Raw genomic sequence first — 22,351 nt, 5'->3', positions numbered from 1 at the left:
AACAGGAAGGTACGGGTTCTGAATGTGCACAGACCGAAGATGCTCAGCAAAGCGATCACCCAGTCTACGTTTGGTCTCTCCGATATAGAGGAGACCACATTGGGAGCAGCGAATGCAGTAGACCAAATTGGAAGAGATGCAAGTGAAACACTAGTTAACCTGGAATGAGTGTTTGGGGCCTGGGATGTTAAGCATGGAAGAGGTAAAGGGGCAGGTGTTACAGATTCTGCGATTGCATGGGAAGCTGCCATGGGTGGCAGGAGGGAACGGTCTCTGAGGAATGCTGACAGAGGGAGTGAAGGGAAGATGTGTTTGATGGTGACATTACGCTGGAGTTGGAGAAAATGGCGGAGGATTATGCTTTGCGTACGGAGGCTGGTGGGGTGAAATGTGAGAATGAGGGGGACTCTATCCTTGTTCTGGGAGGGAGTGGAGGGGGCGAGGGTAGTGGCGAGGGAGATGGACCGCACACTGTTGAGGGCTCTGTCAACAACTGTAGGTGGGAAATCACGGTTGAGGAAGAAGGAACACATTTTCGAACCACATTCGAACATGGCATCATCGGAACAAATGCGACGGAGGAGAAGGAGCCGAGAGAAAGGGATGGAGTCCTAACTGTGCATGAACGGCCTTTTTCTGGCTGCTGCACTCACAGAAGGTCCAAAGTCATAAAAATAACATGAACTTCACATAAGCAACCATTTGCCATTTGGGCCTGGAACCCACTGGGACTTGTAGTTCCTGACCTCTGAACCCGCGATGTCCAACTGCTGGTTAAGGTAGGCACTGGAGCTCGTAGCAGAAGGGTGTCCATAGTTTGGATTCCTCACCCAAATGACATTGTCGGAAACTAACCCCCAGTAGTGGGGGAGTGGGTATTCCATCTCCGCCCAGTAGTGGGGGAGTGGGTATTCCATCTCCGCCCAGTAGTGGGGGAGTGGGTATTCCATCTCCGCCCAGTAGTGGGGGAGTGGGTATTCCATCTCCGCCCAGTAGTGGGGGAGTGGGTATTCCATCTCCGCCCAGTAGTGGGGGAGTGGGTATTCCATCTCCGCCCAGTAGTGGGGGAGTGGGTATTCCATCTCCGCCCAGTAGTGGGGGAGTGGGTATTCCATCTCCGCCCAGTAGTGGGGGAGTGGGTATTCCATCTCCGCCCAGTAGTGGGGGGAGTGGGTATTCCATCTCCGCCCAGTAGTGGGGGGAGTGGGTATTCCATCTCCGCCCAGTAGTGGGGGAGTGGGTATTCCATCTCCGCCCAGTAGTGGGGGAGTGGGTATTCCATCTCTGCCCAGTAGTGGGGGAGTGGGTATTCCATCTCCGCCCAGTAGTGGGGGAGTGGGTATTCCATCTCTGCCCAGAAGTGGGGGAGTGGGTATTCCATCTCCGCCCAGTAGTGGGGGAGTGGGTATTCCATCTCTGCCCAGTAGTGGGGGAGTGGGTATTCCACCAGTCTGCAGGAGAGATTGATTGGGGTGTCCCGTGGGTCTCTTGTGGGTTATTGCAAAATGCCAGTATCCAACTTTGTAAAAATTGTACTTATTGCCAGCTTTGCCAGACTCAAAGGACCGAATGGCCTAGTTCTGCTCCTACGTCTTATGGCGTATTCCATCTCCACCCAGTAGAGGGGGAGTGTGCCTGATAAGTAATGGGTTAAGAGACATTGCAATTAGTTGTCTCATTTATGTTAAGTGTTCAATGATTGTCTCATTTATGTTAAGTGTTCAATGATTTAGCAGCTTTAAAAAAAATTTTGGGGAAACATTCAATTCCAATGGCTCTGATGACCCAAATAGGTCAGCCTGCTATAAGGCAGAATATGGAAGATACACTACTAAGAGGATGGCGAAATCGTATGGCTACGAACAGGCCTCAAGACTATAAAAAAAGACCGAGACAAGGAAATTATGAAGACAGAAACCCAGTTAGAACCTACAATAGGAGGATGAATCCCAGAAATGCACGGGGCATGATAAATCGATGCTTTCGATGTGACTCTCAATACCATTATGCTTTCAACTGTACAACTCGTTATGATAGAGTATTTGAAGCGACACATGACATGGAAGAGTCAGAAGAGGAAAAAGATAGTGACCAGAAAGAAGGTGTTGTCCTGTTAACAAGCTGTTTTACGCCGGTAATGAGGGTGTTGGTTGCAGAATCTTTTAACTGTGCTGTATTGGACAGTGGCTGCACATCTACTGTGTGTGGGATTGACTGGTTAAAATGTTATCTGGACTCATTGGATGCTGAAAATTGTAACAAGGTTAAGGAATTTAAAAGTTCCACAAGTTTCAGGTTTGGGGATGATAATACTCTGAAGTCGCTGAAAAGAGTGGTGATCCCTTGCAATATTGCTGGAGTGAATCATTTTATTAGCACGGATGTTGTATCAAGTGAGATACCTTTGCTTCTGAGCAGACCGTCGATGAAGAAAGCACACATGAAGCTGGATATGGAACAGGATAAGGCAACAGTTTTTGGAAAGACGGTGGACTTACAATTTACACAGTCGGGACACTATTGTATTCCATTATTGACAAATAATGTTTCAAGTAGTTAAGGATGCATTAATGACAGTTGATAATGCGACTTTAGCTGGTAAAAAGCTTATTGTAGTAAAACTGCATAGGCAATTTGCACATCCGTCTCCTCGGAGGCTGAAACATTTATTAAAGGATGCAGGGGTAAGGGATGATGACTATTCTAAGCTGATAGACCAGGTTAGTGATCGCTGTGAAGTTTGCAGGAAGTACAGAAGGACACCAGCACGACCGATAGTAACCCTACCTTTGGCCAGGGATTTTAATGACATTGTGGTCATGGACCTTAAGATCTGGGATAAAGCAAATAATATATTTATTTTGCATTTTGTAGATTTAGCTACCAGATTTAGTCAATCAACAATTGTACGAAGTAAAGAAAAGAGAGTAATTATGGACAAAATTGTGGAAAAATGGATCGGGACAGGAATGGGTCCACCAGCAAAATTCTTTACGGACAATGGGGGAGAATTTGCTAATGATGAGTTTAGGGATATGTGTGAAACATGAATATCAGAGTTCTGAACACGGCTGCCGAAAGCCCATTTAGTAATGGTGTCTGCGAAAGAAATCATGCTGTTATAAATGACATGCTTCGGAAAATTTTGGGAGATCGACCAAACTGCAAGTTAAATTCAGCTTTAGCATGGGCGGTACAAAGAATTCATTGCAGATGGTTGGGGGCTATAGTCCTTATCAATTAGTGTTTGGTAGAAATCCTAAAATTCCCTCCATTTTGGATGACCAGCCTCCAGCTTGGGAAGGGACTACAATTAGCTTAGGTTTTGCTGAACATTTAAACGTGTTACATAGCAGTAGAAAAGCTTTTTTGGAAGCAGAAGTCTCTGAAAGAATTCGCAGAGCTTTAAGACATAATGTACGGCCATCAGATGCCGTTTTTCAGCAAGGAGACATGGTATACTATAAGGTATACTATAATAGAGACAATTATAATGAATGGCAAGGCCTAGGGAAGATCATAGGCATAGATGGCAAAACATTTATTTTGCAACATGGTAATCAAACTGTTAGGATACATTCATCAAGGATAGAACATAGAACATAGAACAGTACAGCACAGAACAGGCCCTTCGGCCCTCGATGTTGTGCCGAGCAATGATCACCCTACTTAAACCCACGTAACCCGTATACCCGTAACCCAACAATCCCCCCATTAACCTTACACTACGGGCAATTTAGCATGGCCAATCCACCTAACCCGCACATCTTTGGACTGTGGGAGGAAACCGGAGCACCCGGAGGAAACCCACGCACACATGGGGAGGACGTGCAGACTCCACACAGACAGTGACCCAGCCGGGAATCGAACCTGGGACCACTGGAGCTGTGAAGCATTGATGCTAACCACCATGCTACCGTGAGGCCCTATGGGGCCCTATGGGTACCGATTACAAATTTTCAAATTTAGACAGAGCAGACAGACATGACGAGGAACCAGAGTCATCTGGTACGCATGTCTTACAGGACTATGAGGACCAGTTAACTGAAATAGACAGGGTTTCTGTAGAGGAACACGACACTTCTGATAAATTAGATCAGGCCATTTTTCCGAAAGGGCAACTGCCAAAGGTTGGTACAAAAGTGACATACTTGCCTGAAGGGTCTAGTCAATGGAAGGATGCAACTATTATTAGTAGAGCAGGGAAGGCCCTGGAAAGTATAAACATTGGTTGAATGTACAGCATTCAGGTGAGGATGTTAAGACAATGGAGTGGGAAAACGAAGTTCAAAAATGGAGGGCACAGAAACGCAGTGCTAGTTCAGATAGTACATCGGATAGTGAACAGGTTCGCAGGAAAAGGTCGAGAACTATTGAAAGGACATCCCGCTACAGAAGAGAAAGATCAAGCAGTAGCAGTACAGAACGAGATACCAGGCAGGAAAGGGGACGTAGTTTATCAAGATCTCGGCACAGGAGTAAGACTACGAATACTAATAGAATAGAAGCCCACATGCACGTGAGATTTTGGTGGCTTCAAATAAATTAGATGAAAAAGTTATCAAAGGTGCTAAACAGCAAGAATTGCATAGTTGGAGTGAATTTGGGGTATACACGGAAGTACCGGATAGGGGACAAAAAGCTCTATCCCACAGATGGATTTGTACAGAAAAGGTTCTTCCAGATGGAACTTATAAGGCAAAGGCCAGGCTTGTGGCAAAGGGATTTGAAGAAAACTTAGATGATCAGGACTTAAGGGTAGATTCACCTACAGCAGGAAAGGGTATTTTAAAGATCTTCTTGGCTCTATATGCCACAAAGGCATGGGACTGCAAATCTATAGATATAAAAGCTGCCTTTTTGCAGGGGCATCAGCTCCAGAGAGACATTATTCTCCGTCCTCCTAAAGAAGCAGCTAACACAGAAGGGGTACTGTGGAAGTTGAACAAATGTGTGAATGGATTAAATGATGCATCTAGAGTGTGGTATTTTTCGGTAAGGTCAGTCTTGTTAAAGTTAGGCTGTTGCCAGTTGAAAGCAGATCCTGCAATGTTTTACTGGCACTATAAAGGAAATCTTGCTGGCATCTTCATGATGCATGTCGATGATTTTTTGTGGGGTGGGACTAGTGATTTTGAAGCTATTGTAATCTCTGGTTTGAGGAAAGAATTCAGGGTTGGAAGTCAGGCTTCCGGTGCATTTAAATATATTGGTTTGGAAATCGGACAGACTCAGTTAGGGGCAACTTTACGTCAGAAATCTTACTTGGAATGCATCAGTCCAATAGCAATTAGTCATGGACGGGTTTCACAAAAAGACGCAATGGTTTTGAAGATAGAAAAAGAGCAACTGCGAAGTTTAATTGGGCAACTGAACTGGTTAGGAAGACAGACTAGACCGGACGTGAGTTTTGATATTTTAGAGTTGAGTACAAAGGTGAATGATCCCAAAGTGGAAGATATAATAAGAGCAAATAAAGTGTTGGCCAAACTAAAAATGCAGGAGTGTGTTTTGAAGTTCCCTGTTTTAGGTTATCCTAGGCATTTGAAACTCCTAGTTTATAGTGATGCGTCCTATGCAAATTTATGTGATGGAGTTTCAATCGCAGGAGGTTTTATAATTTTTCTTTTGGGGAACAATGGTAAATGTTGCCCTCTTGTGTGGGAAACAAAGAAAATAAGGAGAGTGGTCAAAAGCACTTTGGCTGCTGAGACATTAAGCTTAGTGGAAGCGGTGGATATGGCCTTTTATATAAGTCAGATATTGTCAGAAATTTTGGGATTAGAGGATTTAGGTAATATACCTATTGACTGTCACATTGACAATAAATCTCTGTGGGAAAATGTGCACTCTACAAAAAGTGTCAATGAAAAGTGGTTACAGATAGACATTGCCAGTTTAAAGCAGATGTTGGACGAGGGGAAATAACAAAAACTAAATGGGTTGACAGTAGCTATCAACTGTCAGACTGTTTCACGAAAAGAGGGGTTCATTCACAGAAACTTTTAGATATCGTGAATGAAGGGCGCCTGTTTCTGTGAATGTTTTTTTTCTTCTACTTAAAAAAAGGGGGAATCAGGTGTGTGTTTTAGTTTCTTGAAATTTTATTTTTACCTAATTGGTTTTTTTCTCCAAGGAAGGGGAGACTGTTAAGTAATGGGTTAAGAGACATTGCAATTAGTTGTCTCATTTATGTTAAGTGTTCAATGATTGACACTGATATGTAAAGGGGCTTCAGGTGGACTCTGGAGCTTGTGATGATCTGTAGAGTTCTGTGCAGAGTGAGTTTGAACCATTAAAGGTGTGTTGGTGAAAAAGGAGCTGAACTCTTGCCTCTTCATACCACAGCATCTAGTACATGTTAACAGCGCCCAGTAGTGGGGGAGCATGTATTCCATCTCCGTCCAGTAGAGGGGGAATGCGTATTCCATCTCCGCCCAGTAATGGGGGAACGCGTATTCCATCTCCCCCCAGTAGTGGGGGAGCACGTATTCCATCTCCCCCCAGTAGTGGGGGAGCACGTATTCCATCTCCGCCCAGTAGTGGGGGAGCGTGTATTCCATCTCCCCCCTGTAGTGGGGGAGTAGGTATTCCATCTCCGCCCTGTAGTGGGGGAGTGGGTATTCCATCTCCGCCCAGTAGTGGGGGAGTGGGTATTCCATCTCCACCCTGTGGTGAGAGAGCACATATTCCATCTCCGCCCTGTAGAGGGGGAGTGGGTATTCCATCTCCGCCCAGTAGTGGGGAAGTGGGTATTCCATCTCCGTCCTGTAGTGGGGGAGTGGGTATTCCATCTCCGCCCAGTAGTGGGGGAGTGGGTATTCCATCTCCGCCCAGTAGTGGGGGAGTGGGTATTCCATCTCCGCCCAGTAGTGGGGGAGTGGGTATTCCACCAGTCTGCAGGAGAGATTGATTGGGGTGTCCCGTGGGTCTCTTGTGGGTTATTGCAAAATGCTAGTATTTATCAGTATGTTTTGATTCCAAATATATCACATAGCTGAACTCAATTTAATTTATAAAGTACAATTTTAGTCCAATTTTTCATCTTTTAAATGGTTATTAGGAATGAATAGGATTTAGATTATTCCTAATTACAGCCATAATTTATTAATATTCATGTATTTCTGTTATTTTTCTATTTACTCCTTTTATTTGTCTGATTAAGTTCTTTCAACTCTGACAAAAAGCAAATTATATGAAACTTAAAGTATGAAATATTGGGGATAAATCTTACAGATTATTAAAAACATTTAATACATTCTAAAAATGAAGGATCTTAAACTACATTGCCTGAATGGATGAGTAATTTAAAAGTGCTGCCCACATATTATTAAACACTATTCTTGGTGTCTCTAAAACTTGCTAACATAGATGTCTTGAGCTACCCAAATTTGAAAGATTCTGAAATGATTAAGTCCATGAGTAGCATAAACAACCCAAAACCTGCTTTCATATTTAATTAGAGATATAAAGTACATCTATGGAGTTTGTCATCTAAACATATCAGACAGATTGTTGAACATTGGGTGAACGCCACCACCTCATGCGCGATGTTGGGGCTGATACAGCTGAAGGTGGTGTACAGAGCGCACCTTACAAGGGCGAGGATGAGTCGGCTCTTTGAGGGGGTAGAAGATGTTTGTGAACGTTGTGGGGGGGGGCCCCGCAAATTCAAATGTTTTGATTCTGTCCAAAGCTGGAGGATTACTGGAAGGAGGTGTTTCGGGTAATGTCTAAAGTGGTGCGTGTGAAACTGGACCTGGGCCCCCGGGAGGCCATATGTCGGACCAGCCGGGGTTGGAAACGGGCGGGGAGGCAGATGTTGTAGCCTTCGCCTCGTTGATCGCCCAGAGATGGATCCTGTTAGGGTGGAGATCAACCTTCACCACCCTGTGCCCTGGCGTAGCGGGGGGACCTGCTGGAATTGTTAACACTTGAAAAGGTCAAATTTGAACTGAGGAGAAGAATGGAGGGGCTCTACAATTCATGGCCGTTATTCATTATGCACTTTCGAGAATTGGATCATATCGAACATGAGGGGAGTTGGGGGCTGGGAGGGTTGGGGGGAGGGGGCACTGTATGCGTTAATGGTGACTATGGGTGATTCCTGATTCCCTTTTGTCATTTGTGTATGTTAACATGCGGGCTAATGTTTGCTGTTTGGTGGGAGGATGGGATCGTTGTTATTGGTTTGGGGATTGACATTACATTCGTTACTAATTATTGTTTATTGTTGGGTGTAAATTTGGGAGAAAATGTGAAAAAGGAGAATAACATGATCATTACAGGTACATAATGAACAAATCCTAGTCCTGGGAGCTCATTCTAGCTAGTGGTTGAAGCATGAAATCACCTGTCAATTGGTGATGTGCCGCCCATGGTATCAAAGGCACTTGTTAGTCTGAGCTGACTATCAAACCCTCTGTTGATGGGTCTGGAGTTTGATCAACGAATAATCACACTTACCTTGAGCGTAACACATAGCACATGATGAGCAAGTCCTGGTTAAGTGGTAGTTGAGGACATGAACAGGAAGAATTGGTAAGGAGGGTTATTTGAGCCTGCAGGATAGGTGCCACTGACTTGAAAATCTCTACAACCTCCACCACTGTGGTGATTTTATTACAGCCTCTTCTGTTCACATCTTTTACTTTGGCTCGGATAACTGTAGCAAAAATAAAGAGGCAAAAATAAACTGAAAACACAAAGCTGATTCTCAAATTCAAATAAGAGTTCACGTCAATGAGCTTACTTAATCTCCTGTTCAGGGAACTTGACTCAATGCTTGAAAATTAATATTTAAACATGTATTTTACCCAACCTTAACTATTGCTGATATCATTAAATATTAGTTAAAATCTTATACTAAATGTATCAGTCACCTTTTATATTCATTTAATCTGCCAAAGCCTTCAATATTGGGAATTTATCCCAAAGGATTTTGATCATTTTGATATTAATGAACAGCAAATTAGATTTAATTGTGATGTGACAACATTCTATACATCACTGTTTTATTCTGATTTCACCATCAGCTATTTATCTGTTTGGGCTGCATGCAGAACAATACTTTTCACTGTACCTCGGTACACATGACAATGCCGTCAAATCCTTCCTCAAGTATGGTGCCCAGAACTGGATGCTAGCTAGTGTCTTATACAAGTTCAACATGATCTCCTTACTCTTGTCAATGCCCCCATTAATAAAACTTAGATACCGTGTACGCTATTAAGTATTCTTTCAACATGGTCTTCATCTTCAATAAATTAATGTTTCTTTTCAAAATGGATTAAGCATGGGGCAGCACGGTGGCTCAGTGGTTAGCACTGCTGCTTCACGGCGCCAAGGTCCCAGGTTCAATCCCGGCTCTGGGTCACTGTCCGTATGGAGTTTGCACATTCTCCCCGTGTCTATGTGGGTTTCCCCCCACAATCCAAAGATGTGCAGGGTAGGTGGATTGGCCATGCTAAATTGCCCCTTAATTGGAAAAAAATTAATTGGGAACTCTAAATTTATTTTTTAAATAAAAATAATTTTTAAAAATGGATTAAGCACTTGAATCAAATGTTGTTTTATAAGTTTGTTGGAATGTAAATGTAGTGAACTTTTTAATGAGAGTTAAATAAAAACAAAGTCTGCAATAGAGACTCACAACTTTATCTTATTAAATCTCAGCATGGGTCCTGAGGTCTACAATGGTGGATATTGGGTGAATTAGCACGGTAGGTGTAATGGAAAAGGGTGGAGACATAGGTGGCATGTGTTGGTACTAATTTGACATAAGGGCTATAAAGGGCCATGGGGGTAGTTAGGGGCATGAAATGACTATTGATTTTGTTCCAAACTAAAGTTTCCAGAAGCATTACTCCCACTGAAGTCAAACTGACAGGTCTGCAGTTGCCAGTTATCCTTGTACCCCTTTTTAAACAAAGGTGTGACAGTCACAGTCCGCAGTCCTCTGTCTGGAACCATCCCAGTGTCTAAGGAAGACTAGAGGACATTGGGCGGAATTCTCCGCTCCCGCGGAAAATCGCGAAGGCCATCGTGAAATAGGCCGACTCTCACGACAGCCCGATACACCGCGCTCACCAGCTATTCACACCCCGGAAATGGGCTAGTACCGGGGCCGCGGACCTCATGTGAAAAATGACGCCTTAACCCTGCGACGCCCGAATGACGCCCCAACGAGGCCCACGTGACGCCGCTCTGCGTTGTCAAAAGGCGCGAGCGAGCACAGCAACGGGAGGAGGAAGATGTCGGAGCCACGGAGGGCCGCCCCGAGGTTTGGAGAGGCAGATATCGAAGCGCTCCTGGATGAGGTGGAGCGGAGGGGGAGCATCATCTGCCCTAGAAGAGGGCATCGCCACCCTGCCAGCATAGTGCGACAGGCCTGGCGTGAGGTGGGCACGGCCGTGAGTGCAGTGGGGCAGACCCCTCGGTCTGGGGAGCAATGCAGGAAGAAGCTCCACGACCTCACCAGCGCTGCCAGGGTAAGTGCCAAGAGGTTGCCCCCGGGTCACAACAATCCTTCCCCCCCCCCCCATGTACTTAATCACTCACCTCCCCCCCTGGCATGAGGGGGAGGGGGGCAGAGTGAGTGGAGGGTGGTTTACCAAGTAGTCACAGACCCACATGAGCGCTGCGACCATCTGGAGAGATGCAATGTTTAGTTACAACTTGACCCCCCAACCTTCTCCAATATGTGAGCGCCCTGATGATACTTGCCGAATAGATGATCTATCTATGCCCCCCCCAACAGGACAAGACCGCTCACAATACCCGGGAGCGCAACAGGACCGGAGGGGGTTCGCCCATTTTCCACCCCCTGACCACGTTTGAGCAGAGGGCACTGGACCTTGCTGGGGGATCTGCCACCCGGGAGGTCACGCAATGCGAGGTTAGAGGGGCTGAACCAAGTGAGACAACTCTGCATGGCAACCCCCCCCCCCCATCCTCCGTCCCTTCACACTCTGCCCACTGGACCCACCCCCCATCCTCCGTCCCTTCACACTCTGCCCACTGGACCCACCCCCCATCCTCCGTCCCTTCACACTCTGCCCACTGGACCCACCCCCATCCTCCGTCCCTTCACACCCTGCCCACTGGAGCCACCCCCATCCTCCGTCCCTTCACACTCTGCCCACTGGACCCACCCCCCATCCTCCGTCCCTTCACACTCTGCCCACTGGACCCACCCCCCATCCTCTGTCCCTTCACACTCTGCCCACTGGACCGTCCAACACCCGGCCGAGCGTTTCTAAATAACTCCTTTTCATTCTCTTCCCAAGGACGTGCTGCCGAACAACCAGGGTCATCTGCCTCCAGGCAAAGACGGGCACCTGCCACCACCACCACCACCACTGCACCCTCCCTCTCCCCCCCTCTCCACCCTCTCCCCTCCTCTCCCTCCCTCTCCCCCCCTCTCCACCCTCGCCCCTCCTCTCCCTCCCTCTCCCTCCCTCTCTCTCCCTCTCTCTCCCTCTCCCCCTCCTCTCCCTCCCCCCTCTCCCTCTCCCCCTCCTCTCCCTCCCCTCTCCGCCTCCCCCCTCCTCTCCCTCCCTCTCTCTCCCTCTCTCTCCCTCTCCCCTCCTCTCCCTCCCTCCCCCCTCTCCCCCTCCCCCCCCTCCTCTCCCTCCCTCTCTCTCCCTCTCTCTCCCTCTCCCCCTCCTCTCCCTCCCCCCTCTCCCCCTCCCCCCTCCTCTCCCTCCCTATCTCTCCCTCTCCCTCCCGCTCCCTCCCTCTCTCTCCCTCTCCCCCTCCTCTCCCTCCCCCCTCTCCCCCTCCCCCTCCTCTCCCTCCCTCTCTCTCCCTCTCCCTCCCTCTCTCTCCCTCTCCCTCCCTCTCCCCTCCTCTCCCTCTCCCTCCCCCTCCCCCTCCTCTCCCTCCCTCTCTATCCCTCTCCCTCCCTCTCTCTCCCTCCCTCTCCCCCTCCTCTCCCTCCCCCCTCTCCCCCTCCCCCTCCTCTCCCTCCCCCCCTCCCCCTCCCCCTCCTCTCCCTCCCTCTCTCTCCCTCTCCCTCCCTCTCTCTACCTCTCCCTCCCTCTCCCCCCTCCTCGCCCTCTCCCTCCCCCTCTCCCCTCCTCTCCCTCTCCTTCTCTTTCCCCTCCTCTCTCTCTCCCTCCCCCCTCTCCCCCCTCCTCGCCCTCTCCCTCCCCCTCTCCCCTCCTCTCCATCTCCTTCTCTTTCCCCTCCTCTCTCTCTCCCTCCCCCCTCTCCCCCTCCTCTCCCACTCCCTCTCCCTCCCCCCTCTCCCCACTCCCCCCTCTCCCTCCCTCTCCCTCCCTCTCTCTCCCTCTCCCTCCCTCTCCCCCTCCTCTCCCTCTCCCTCCCCCTCTCCCCCTCCTCTCCCTCTCCCTCCCTCTCTCTCCCTCTCCCTCCCTCCCTCTCCCTCTCTCTCCCTCTCCCTCCGTCTCCCCCTCCTCTCCCTCTCCCTCCCCCCTCTCCCCCTCTCCCTCTCCCTCCCCCTCTCCCCCTCTCCCTCCCCCTTTCCCCCTCCTCCCTCTCCCCCTCCTCTCCCTCTCCCTCCCCCTCTCCCCCTCCTCTCCCTCTCTCCCTCCCTCTGCCCCTCCTCCCCCTCTCCCTCCCCCCTCTCCCCCTCCTCCCCCTCCCCCCTCTCCCTCCCCCTCCCCCCTCTCCCTCCCCCTCTCCCCCTCCTCCCCCTCCCCCTCTCTCGCTCTCCCCCTCCCTCTCCCCCTCCCCCTCCTCCCCCTCCCTCCTCCCCCCCTCCTCTCCCTCCTCCCCCTCCTCCCCTCTCCCCCCTCTCCCCCTCCCCCTCCTCCCCTCCCCCCCCCCCCCCCCCCCCACTGTTCGCTGCCTTCTTGGGGATGGATGCCTTCCCCGGTCTGCCCAGACTCCGGCGGACCGCTCACCTCCTCGCTCCTCTCCCCCCTCTCCCCCCCAGCACGACTGGCTGACAATTTTAAAAAGCAGGTGTGATATCCGGCATCATAACCTGGCGTCACGACATCGGGACTTCAGCCCATCCGGGCCGGAGAATAACGGAGGGATGGATAGTCGGCTGTTTGGCCGTATCGGGGCGTTTGATGAGGTTATCCGCGGGAAAACCGATGTAAAAACTTTTCTCGTTTGGGAGAATAGCGGGAGCGCGTCAGACTGGCATCGCGTGAAAAACTGGCGCGGCCCGCTATTCTCCAAACCGACGTGAGGTCAGAGAATCGCACCCATTAGTCCTAGTCCTGTTAAGGTGTAAGCTGTTCTTCTAGTACAGGTCTCATCTTCACCAGAACTGGTCCTAATGCCTTAGAAATCCAACGCCTTCCTACCTACCCCAATTCTCCAGCCACATGTTGAACTGTTCAATCTTCTCTTTATTAGGTTCACCAGCACATGGCACTGGAAGTAATCCTGAGATTACTGCTCTTGAGTTTCTGCTTTTTAATTTCCTTCCCAACTCTCTAAAATCAGCTTTCAGGAACTCACCCCTTTTCCTAACTATGTCATTAATCCCAATGTGAAACAAACCCTCCAGCTGTTCACCTGTCCCGAAAGAATATCCTGCAGCTGTTCTGTAAATTCCTTGACCCTGGTACCAGGGAGGCAACGTATCATCCTGAAATCATGTCTGTGACTGCAGAAAAGCCTATCTGCTCCCCTAGCTATGGAATCCTTTACATTAGCACTTCCACTCTTCTTCTTCATCCCCTGTACAGCTGAGCCATCAGTGATGCCACAAACATGATTCTTGCTACAATCCTCAGAGGAACCATCTAGCTAACGAGTGTCCAAAATGGAAAGCAGTTAGGCAGGTGTGATAGCCTGAGTGGATTCCTGCCTGTCTCTCTTAGATACGCCAGCAGTCACAGCTTCCCTTTCTACCTGTTTACTTCTTAACTGTGGTGTGACCACTGCTCTAAACGTGCCTCCCAGGTGATCCTCAGCTTTGTGGATGCACCAAACTGACACCAGCTGCTGATCAAGTTCACAGACTGGGGGATGCAGTGGTGTAATGCTATTGTCAATAGCTCAGAGATCTAGTGTAATGCTCTGGGACCCGGCTTCGATTCCCACCATGGCTGTTGAGGGAATTTGAATTTAATTTTAAAAGTCTAATGATGAAGCTGTTGCTATTTTTTGTAAAAGCCCATCTGATTCACTAATGCCTGGTAACAAAGGAAATCTGGTGCCCTTACCTGGAATAGTTATGACTCCAGACTATTGCAATGTGTATTGACTCTTTACATAGATGATTTGGAGTTGGGAACCAAGTGCAATGTGTCCAAGTTTGCAGATGACACTAAGATGAGTGGTAAAGCAAAAAATGCAGAGGGATTTGGATAGGTTAAGTGAATGGACTAGGGTCTGGCAGATGGAATACAATGTTGACAAATGTGAGGTTATCCATTTTGGTAGGAATAACAGCAAAAGGAATTATTACTTAAATGATAAAATATTAAAGCATGCTGCTGTGCAGAGAGACCTGGGTGTGCTCGTGCATGAGTCGCAAAAAGTTGGTTTACAGGTACAACAGGTGATTAAGAAAGTGAATGGAATTTTGTCCTTCATTGCTGGAGGGATGGAGTTTAAGACTAGGGAGGTTATGTTGCAGATGTCACCACAGGCATTCCTCAGGATAGTGTCCTCGGCCCAACCATCTTCAACTGCTTCATCAATGTCCTTCCTTCCATAATAAGGTCAAAAGTGGGGATGTTCACTGAAGATTGTGCAATGGTCGGCAACATCCGTGACTCCTCAGATAATGAAGCAGTCCGTGTCCAAATGCAGTAAGACCTGGACAATATCCAGGCTTGGGGCTGGCAAGTGGCATGTTACATTTGAATCACAGAAGTGCTAGGCAATTACTATCTCCAACAAGAGGGAATCTACCCATCACCTCTTGAAATCCAATGGTATTACCATCGCTGAATGCCCTACTATCTGATTACCATTGACCAGAAATTAAACTGGACCCAGCCATTTCTATACTGTGACCACAAGAGCAGGTCAGAGGTGAGGAATCCTACAGTGAGTAACTCACCTCCGGACTCCCCAAAGCCTATCCACCATCTACAAGGCGCAAGTCAGGAGTGTGATGGAATACTCTCCACTTTCCTGGATGAGCGCAGCTCCAACAACACTCGAGAAGCTCAACACCATCCAGGACAAAGCAGCTTGATTGGCACCCCATCCACAAAACATTTACTCTCTCCATCATTGACACACAGTGGCAGCCGTGTGTACCATTGACAAGATGCACTGCGGGAATTCATCAAGGCTCCTTAGGCAGCACCTTCCAAGCCTATGACTGACTGCTACCATCTAGAAGGATAAGAGCAGCAGATACCTGGGAGCCCATCACTTGGAGGTTCCCTCCAAGTCACTCACCACCCTGACTTGGAAATATATCGTCATCCCTTCACTGTCACTGGGGCAACATCTTGGAACTCCCTCTCTAACAGCACAGTGGGTGACCTACACCACATGGTCTGCAGTAGTCAGAGAAGGCAACTCACCACCACCTTTCCGAGGGAAATTAGGAATGGGCAATAATGCTGACTAAGCCAGTAATACCCACATCCCATGAAGGAATTAAAAAAACATGAGCTCAGGTTTCCACAACTGGTTCTGCAACTTCACTGGTTAAAGTCATCAGCATAAATTTGGCATTAATTGAAATCTCACTTTGATAAAACATACAGAAAATTTGAGGTGTTATAATGGTGAAACTACCTGGTGTTATGATTCAGGCACAGCATTGGGAAAAGTAAATGGAGCTGTGATTTACACTTACGCTGTGTTATAACCGCAAACATAATGCTGACACTTGAGTGACAAATGTGGAAAACGTTGATATTTTCACACAGCTAAATAATCCCTTATATTTTCCCATTGAACGGCTCGATCCAGATTATTATTACAAAGCAAATTGCAGATGCATTTTTCAATCAGGTGAATATTTTTCATCAGGTGAATATTTACACAGTCTATAGTTTGATTAGAAGCTCGGAGCTGTCTTAAAATAAAGTATCAAATGCAGATGCTGGCATCGTTGTTTTTTTAAATGCTACCTGACAATAAGTTGCTGCCACTTACCATAGTTATAATTCTTTTCCAAGTATGTTTTTAGCGTTGGTTTAATTTTTCTGCATTTACAGCGATCTGCCAAAAAATAACGAAGTGTAAATAATTTTAATTAAACTGAAACTAATACTTGAGATTTGAAAGTTCTGTCAAAAGTGTTAGTCCGTCAAACTTGAAAAGCCAGAGAGAAAATGGTTCATGCAGTGATGTGGTAGTTTGATTTGAGGCGATGATATTTGCCCCAGTATATTTCACAGTGAGAGAGAAATGCTTATCAATAACAAACTACAGGGGCAGCACGGTGGCACAGTGGTTAGCATTGCTGCCTACGGCACTGAGGACCCGGGTTTGAATCCCGGCCCTGGGTCACTGTCCGTGAGGAGTTTGCACATTCTCCCCGTGTCTGCGTGGGTTTCACCCCCACAACCCAAAAGATGTGCAGGGTAGGTGGATTGGCTGCGCTAAATTGCCCCTTAATTGGAAAAATAATTGGGTACTCTAAATTTAAAAAAACAAACTACAGACTGGCAATTAATCTGCATCTTTTCCAAATCCCATTAATTTTCATGTTACAGTATAAATGATGGCTAACGCTACAGAAGTGTTCAGGTGAGATGTAAAAGTGATTCTCTCAGGAACAGCATCTTGTGTGGCTCACGTTGAGAGGCCCTTTGTGCCGAGTGGCCGGAGTTTCAGATGTTTGAAAAGGTTCACATATTCGCTGCATTCATGGCTCTCCCTGACTTTGCGAGAACTCATGCTCCAGTTTTATTGCAAATTCAGTGAATGGTGGAAACTGACCAATTCTGTTTCTCTCTCCACAGACCTGCTGTGTTTTCCCAACACTTTGTTTTTATTTCATATCCGCAGCAGTTTGCTTTAATTTGAGTGTTTTCTGTTCTGATGACAGTTTTGTCTCCCTCCATGTCATGGAGAATAAAGTCGGTGTTTCTTTATAATAAAACATCGTTAGATGTAAAGTTTAGTGTTTTTCACTGACCCGCGCACTGCAGTGTGTGTGTGAACGCTGATTTCGAGGGTCTGATAGAGACCAGAGGGATATCTCCGCTCGCTAACCTGTCTTCCAACTCCCGCAGGCAGCTTCCGGCACTGTCACATCTCCAGTGAAGTTTATCCATTCGGCATCTGGGAGTTTCAAACAAAAACATTAGGTCAGTTCTGGCTGGATTAATTTCGCCGCCTGCCTTCTCTATATACCAGTACATGGATATTAAATGAAGGTAAAGCCTTGGCTATGGTTTCTGTCTAATATCAGTCGTACTGACTGATTCCATTTGACTGAAACGGAAAACTTTCTTTATCTTTTGAATTGAATTTCATTTGAGAGAAAATCCCCTGTACGGAAAAGGGGAAAACCACAAACATTATTCTGCTTGAGATTGGTTATTGCTGTTCTGTTATAAGCCTTTACAAAGCTTTTCCCTGAAAGTGATCTGCTTTGCACCTCACCTGCAGGGGCATCAGTGACAATTGCCTCCGGAGCGATGCAGACTCCCCGGTCATACACAGGTAAATCTGTACACGCCAGGCCCTCCGGCCAACTGTGATTGTATCTCCTCAGGATGGGCTCACAACCGGCCCGAGCCTTCTGACAAACTGCCTTACAGGGTCTGATGGGGTCATGGAGGAACTCGAGGGTACAGATGGGGGCAAACATGGCACAGAGAAAGAATCGCAGCAGGGGGCTGCAGTCGGTGTCCACTAGCTGCTGGTACTGCTCGATGGCCAGAACGGCGTTCTCCTGGGTGCTGTGATGGAGATGGTTGGGCATCCGAGTGATATTCCAGGGCATGGAGTGGCACATGGGGATCCTGACCCGTTCACAGGGCGCCCCCTGCACCCACCCAGCCGGAGAGAGCCCCAGGCAGAGGAACAGCAGCAACATTCTGCAGAGTGCGCAGCAATTCTCTAAATCCTCCCCAAACCCTTCAGCAAATACTCAAAGCACCAACTCAGGTGACAGGGACGTGAAATCCGCTCCTTGCATTTAAATAGGGTGTCCAATGAGGAGCTTGATCACAGGGACCCAGGGGGTGAAGCAGCTCCTGGCACCTGCAGATTATGGGATGGCAGTGATACAGAGATGACGTGACCCTTGCCACTGATGCTTGACTGATATCTTTCACCTTTTTCCACTTACACTGACATCATCTGGTTCTGTTCCCTGTGCGTCATCAAACTCTTCAAATCCAAGATTTGAAACGCTGTTTGTGTTTAATCCCGGCAGATTGGTCGCTACTGATTATATTTGACTCGGAATGTGCATTTTACAAAGCAGAACAATTTAACGTGAAATTGAATCTTGTGGCTGCCTTGATTTAGCAGCAGCGGATGACTGATAAAGTGTTCGCAGTAATTGTTATTTCATGGGGAACACTGGAGAACGTTGGATGGGACGTGGGGGCTGGGGGAGTGGCGGGGGGGGGGGGGGTACGGGAGGAGGACAAGTGGTTTAGGCAGAGGCTTCATTGATGATCAAACTGGGAGAGTAACATTGGACAAGAAATATTCAAACACTAAGGGAGTGAAGGAATCAGGAATCGGTGTGAAAGGCGGGAAGACGATAGGCAGGTAGGATCTGAGCGCCACTGCTCAATCCTGCATCAAGGAGCAAAGCGGGAGTCGATGGGGGGTTATCCTCCACTAATAATAAACTTTATTATTGTTACAAGTAGGCTTACAGTAACACTGCCATGAAGTTACTGTGAAAAGCCCCTCGTCGCCACATTCCCTAAGCACAGGAAGATATTAGAATTAGAACAGTACAGCACAGAACAGGCCCTTCGGCCCTCAATGTTGTGCCGAGCAATGATCACCCTACCCAAGCCCACGCATCCACCCTATACCAGTAACCCAACAACCCCCATTAACATTATTTTTTAGGACACTAAGGGCAATTTAGCCTGGCCAATCCACCTAACCCGCACATCTTTGGACTGTGGGAGGAAACCGGAGCACCCGGAGGAAACCCACGCACACACGGGGAGGACGTGCAGACTCCACACAGACAGTGCCCCAGCCGGGAATCGAACCTGGGACCCTGGAGCTGTGAAGCATTGATGCTAACCACCATGCTACCATGCTGCCCAGATATCTGTGGTTATTGGAGGTCAGTCATCTCTGTTTCACAGCATCACTGCAGGAGAGCCCCAGGATCTGCCCAAGGCCCAACCATCTTCAGCTGTTTCATCTGTGATCTTCCCTCCACCATTCGGTCAGAAGTGAGGATGTTTGCGGATGACTGCACAATGTTCAGCACCATTCGCGACTCCTCAGATAATGAAGCAGTCCATGTCCAAATGCAGCCAGACCTGGACAATATCCAGGTTTGAGCTGACAAGTGGCAAGTTACATTCACACCACTCAAATGGCAGGCAATGACCATCTCCAAAAAGAGAGGATCTACTAATCACCTCTTGACATCCAATGGCATTACCATCGCTCAATGCCCCACAATCAGATTGCCATTGACCAGAGTAGCCATATTTATACTGTAGTTAAAGGCAGGTCAGAGGCGAGGAATCCTACAGTGAGTAACTCACTTCCACTCCTATTTTATATGTTTCTAATTTTCTTGCAAAGTACAAAACAGCCACTCTCCTCTTTAAAATGTGCATACTGGTATATTCTAGTCCTTGAGCTCTCACTGTATGAAAATAATGCTTATCATTAGTTTGATAAATTTTTGAAAAATGCATTTCATGGCTTGAACTAAATGCTCAAATTTCATAATACTGCCTCAACAGAAACTAGGATTCTCAATTCCAAAACAACCCGATTGTTATCAGTAACCTGCCTTCACACACAAAGCTTATTTCAGTACAAATATCTCTTTATTTATTTCTCAAGAGCAATTAGGAGTGGGCAATAAAACCCAGCCTTGCCAGCAACACCTAAATGAAGAATTTAAAAAAGGAACATTTGTACTGAAATGGAGTTTCTGTGTAAAGGTGGGTCATTAATGATAATTGGATTATTTTTGAGTTTAAGGAATGTTGTATCACAGAATGATATTGTAACATATTGAAGAAGCATTAAACCTGGCATTCTAGAAACAGCTGACAAATGTATGGATTCCTGACGGATAACCTGGTAATAATGATAATAATCTTTGTTATTATCACAGGTAGGCTTACATTAACACTGCAATGAAGTTACTGTGAAAATCCCCTGGTCATCGCATTCCAGCGCCTGTTCAGGTACACAGAGGGAGAATTCAGAATGTCCGACTCACCTAACACGGCAAGGCCCACACGATGCGGAGCAGGTGGAGGCCGTAAAACAGCTCCAGGGCCTGAGTCTCGATGAGGGCAGCCATTTTGCGCGTTTTTCCCGGGTTCCTGTGCATGCGTGCAACGACCGAGGGGACGGCGAGGCCGAGGACCGAATTGCGCAGATGCGCACATCGTTCGACCGCACCGCGCATGCGCGGTGGCGCATGGAGCGTCCTGACATCGGTGCCACGACGTGCAACAACTGTGGCTCCTCCCACTTAAAGCGGCAATGTCCCGCAAAATCTCGACGCTGTCTCCAGTGTGGCAAGCTTGGCCACTACGCAGCCCTGTGCAGATCTGCTCTACTGCCCATCTCACATCGGTCCCAGCCGCAGCGCAGGAACGTCCGGTCAGTGCAGCAACTCATTGCAGACTCCGACTCCGACACGGTTCCAGATCCCGACACTGAGGATCTCACATCCCCATTCCGGGTGGGCATCATCACCAAGCATGTGATGCTTTCCTCAAAAAAGGCCAAGCCCCTCCCAGTGATGAGCATTGATCCGGACGACGGGTCGTATGCCACCCTTACGGTCAACAAATCTCGCATACGCTTCAGGCTGGACACCGGCGCTTCAGCCAACCTCATTTTGCAGTCTGACCCGGATACCATCCACGTCAAGCCGACCATCCTTCCATCGTCCTGCCAGCTTCTTGACTACAATGGCAATGCCATTGCTGCCAGTGGCTCATGCCAGCTTGTGGTATCGCACCGTTCTTTAAGAGCCACCCTGCGCTTCGAAATTGTAGGGTCCAACAAAGCTTCCTTGCTCGGTGCTCAGGCCTGCAAGATCCTAAATCTCGTACAGCGGGTTCACTCCATGTCGCCCGCTGGGGCATCAGCCTCGCCAGATGCCGACTTCCAGATGCAATTAAAGGACATCATTGCCCGATACCACAGCATCTTCAAGGGTATGGGCACACTCCCATACCCGTACAAAATCCTTTTAAAACCGAATGCCACACCTGTGGTTCATGCACCCCGTCGGGTGCCGGCACCCCTTAAGGACCACCTCAAGCAGCAGCTGCAGGACCTCCAGGACCAGGGCGTCATTTCTAAGGTTACGGAACCCACCGACTGGGTTAGCTCCATGGTTTGTGTTAAAAAACCATCAGGGGAACTTCGCATTTGTATCAACCCCAAAGATTTGAACCGTAACATCGTGAGGGAACACTACCCTATCTCTAAGCTCGAAGAGCTTACCTGCGAAATGGCTCGCGCCAAATTTTTCACAATGTTGGATGCTTCCAAGGGGTTTTGGCAGGTACAACTTGACGCATCCAGTCGGAAGCTGTGCACTTTTAACCCCCCGTTTGGCCGGTATTGTTACAACCGGATGCCGTTTGGTATCATCTCCGCCTCGGAGGTGTTCCACCGAATAATGGAGTAAATGATGGAAGACATCGAGGGGGTGCGAGTGTACATCGATGACATCATTGTCTGGTCCATGACTCCGCAGGAACACATTGATTGACCCAAGCGCATATTCCAGAGGATCCACGAGCATGGCCTCCGGCTCAACAGAGCCAAATGCTCCTTTGGTCAAGCAGAATCCGGCGCCCGCCACAGAGACTGAATTTATAGACTGAATGTTTTGTTGCCTTGTTCTTCATTTATTCGCCTGTACATACGGTTTTCTATAATTTGTTATGTGCACTCTATCTGCACTAGACACCTTCCCATGTAAATACGTTCATATTTTTGTATATGGTCAGGTTCCTAGTCATGTAAATACGCTCACATACTTTGGGCGGAATTCTCCGCTCCTGGGAAAAATCGTAAAGGCCGTCGTGAACTCGGCCGAGTTTCACGACGGCCTCGGAGGCCGCTCCTCTCACCGTATTCACCCCCACCCGGGGGGCTAGGAGCGGCGCTCCGTTATTCTCAGCCGCCGGGCCAGGCGGCGCTCCGAGAATGACACGCCGGTGGCACCTAGGTGACGTCAGCCGCGCATGCGCAGGTTGGCCAGCTTCAACCCGCGCATGCGCGGCTGACGTCACGACGGCTGACGGCTGAA

General features: G+C 48.1%; 1 protein-coding gene across 4 annotated transcripts in view; it reads right to left on the bottom strand.

The window, feature by feature from the left end:
* Positions 1-22,351, bottom strand: part of LOC119972873 (secreted frizzled-related protein 4-like) — a 79,445-nt gene that overhangs the window by 19,374 nt on the left and 37,720 nt on the right. For 3 of the 4 annotated variants that reach the window (XM_038810398.1, XM_038810399.1, XM_038810397.1), the window contains 3 exons: positions 17,116-17,184; positions 16,051-16,116; positions 8,467-8,665 (listed from right to left, as the gene is read on the bottom strand). In XM_038810398.1, coding sequence (XP_038666326.1) covers positions 8,467-8,665; positions 16,051-16,116; positions 17,116-17,184 — 334 coding nt within the window. Of the gene's footprint in view, positions 1-8,466; positions 8,666-16,050; positions 16,117-17,115; positions 17,185-17,508; positions 18,012-22,351 lie in introns of those variants that run through there. The other variant, XM_038810396.1, reaches the window with a different exon arrangement.

Source organism: Scyliorhinus canicula, chromosome 10 (genome assembly GCF_902713615.1).
Source record: "Scyliorhinus canicula chromosome 10, sScyCan1.1, whole genome shotgun sequence".
NCBI lineage: Eukaryota > Metazoa > Chordata > Chondrichthyes > Carcharhiniformes > Scyliorhinidae > Scyliorhinus > Scyliorhinus canicula.
Note: the sequence above shows the minus strand (reverse complement) of the source record. Positions and strands in the feature narration are given on the sequence as shown.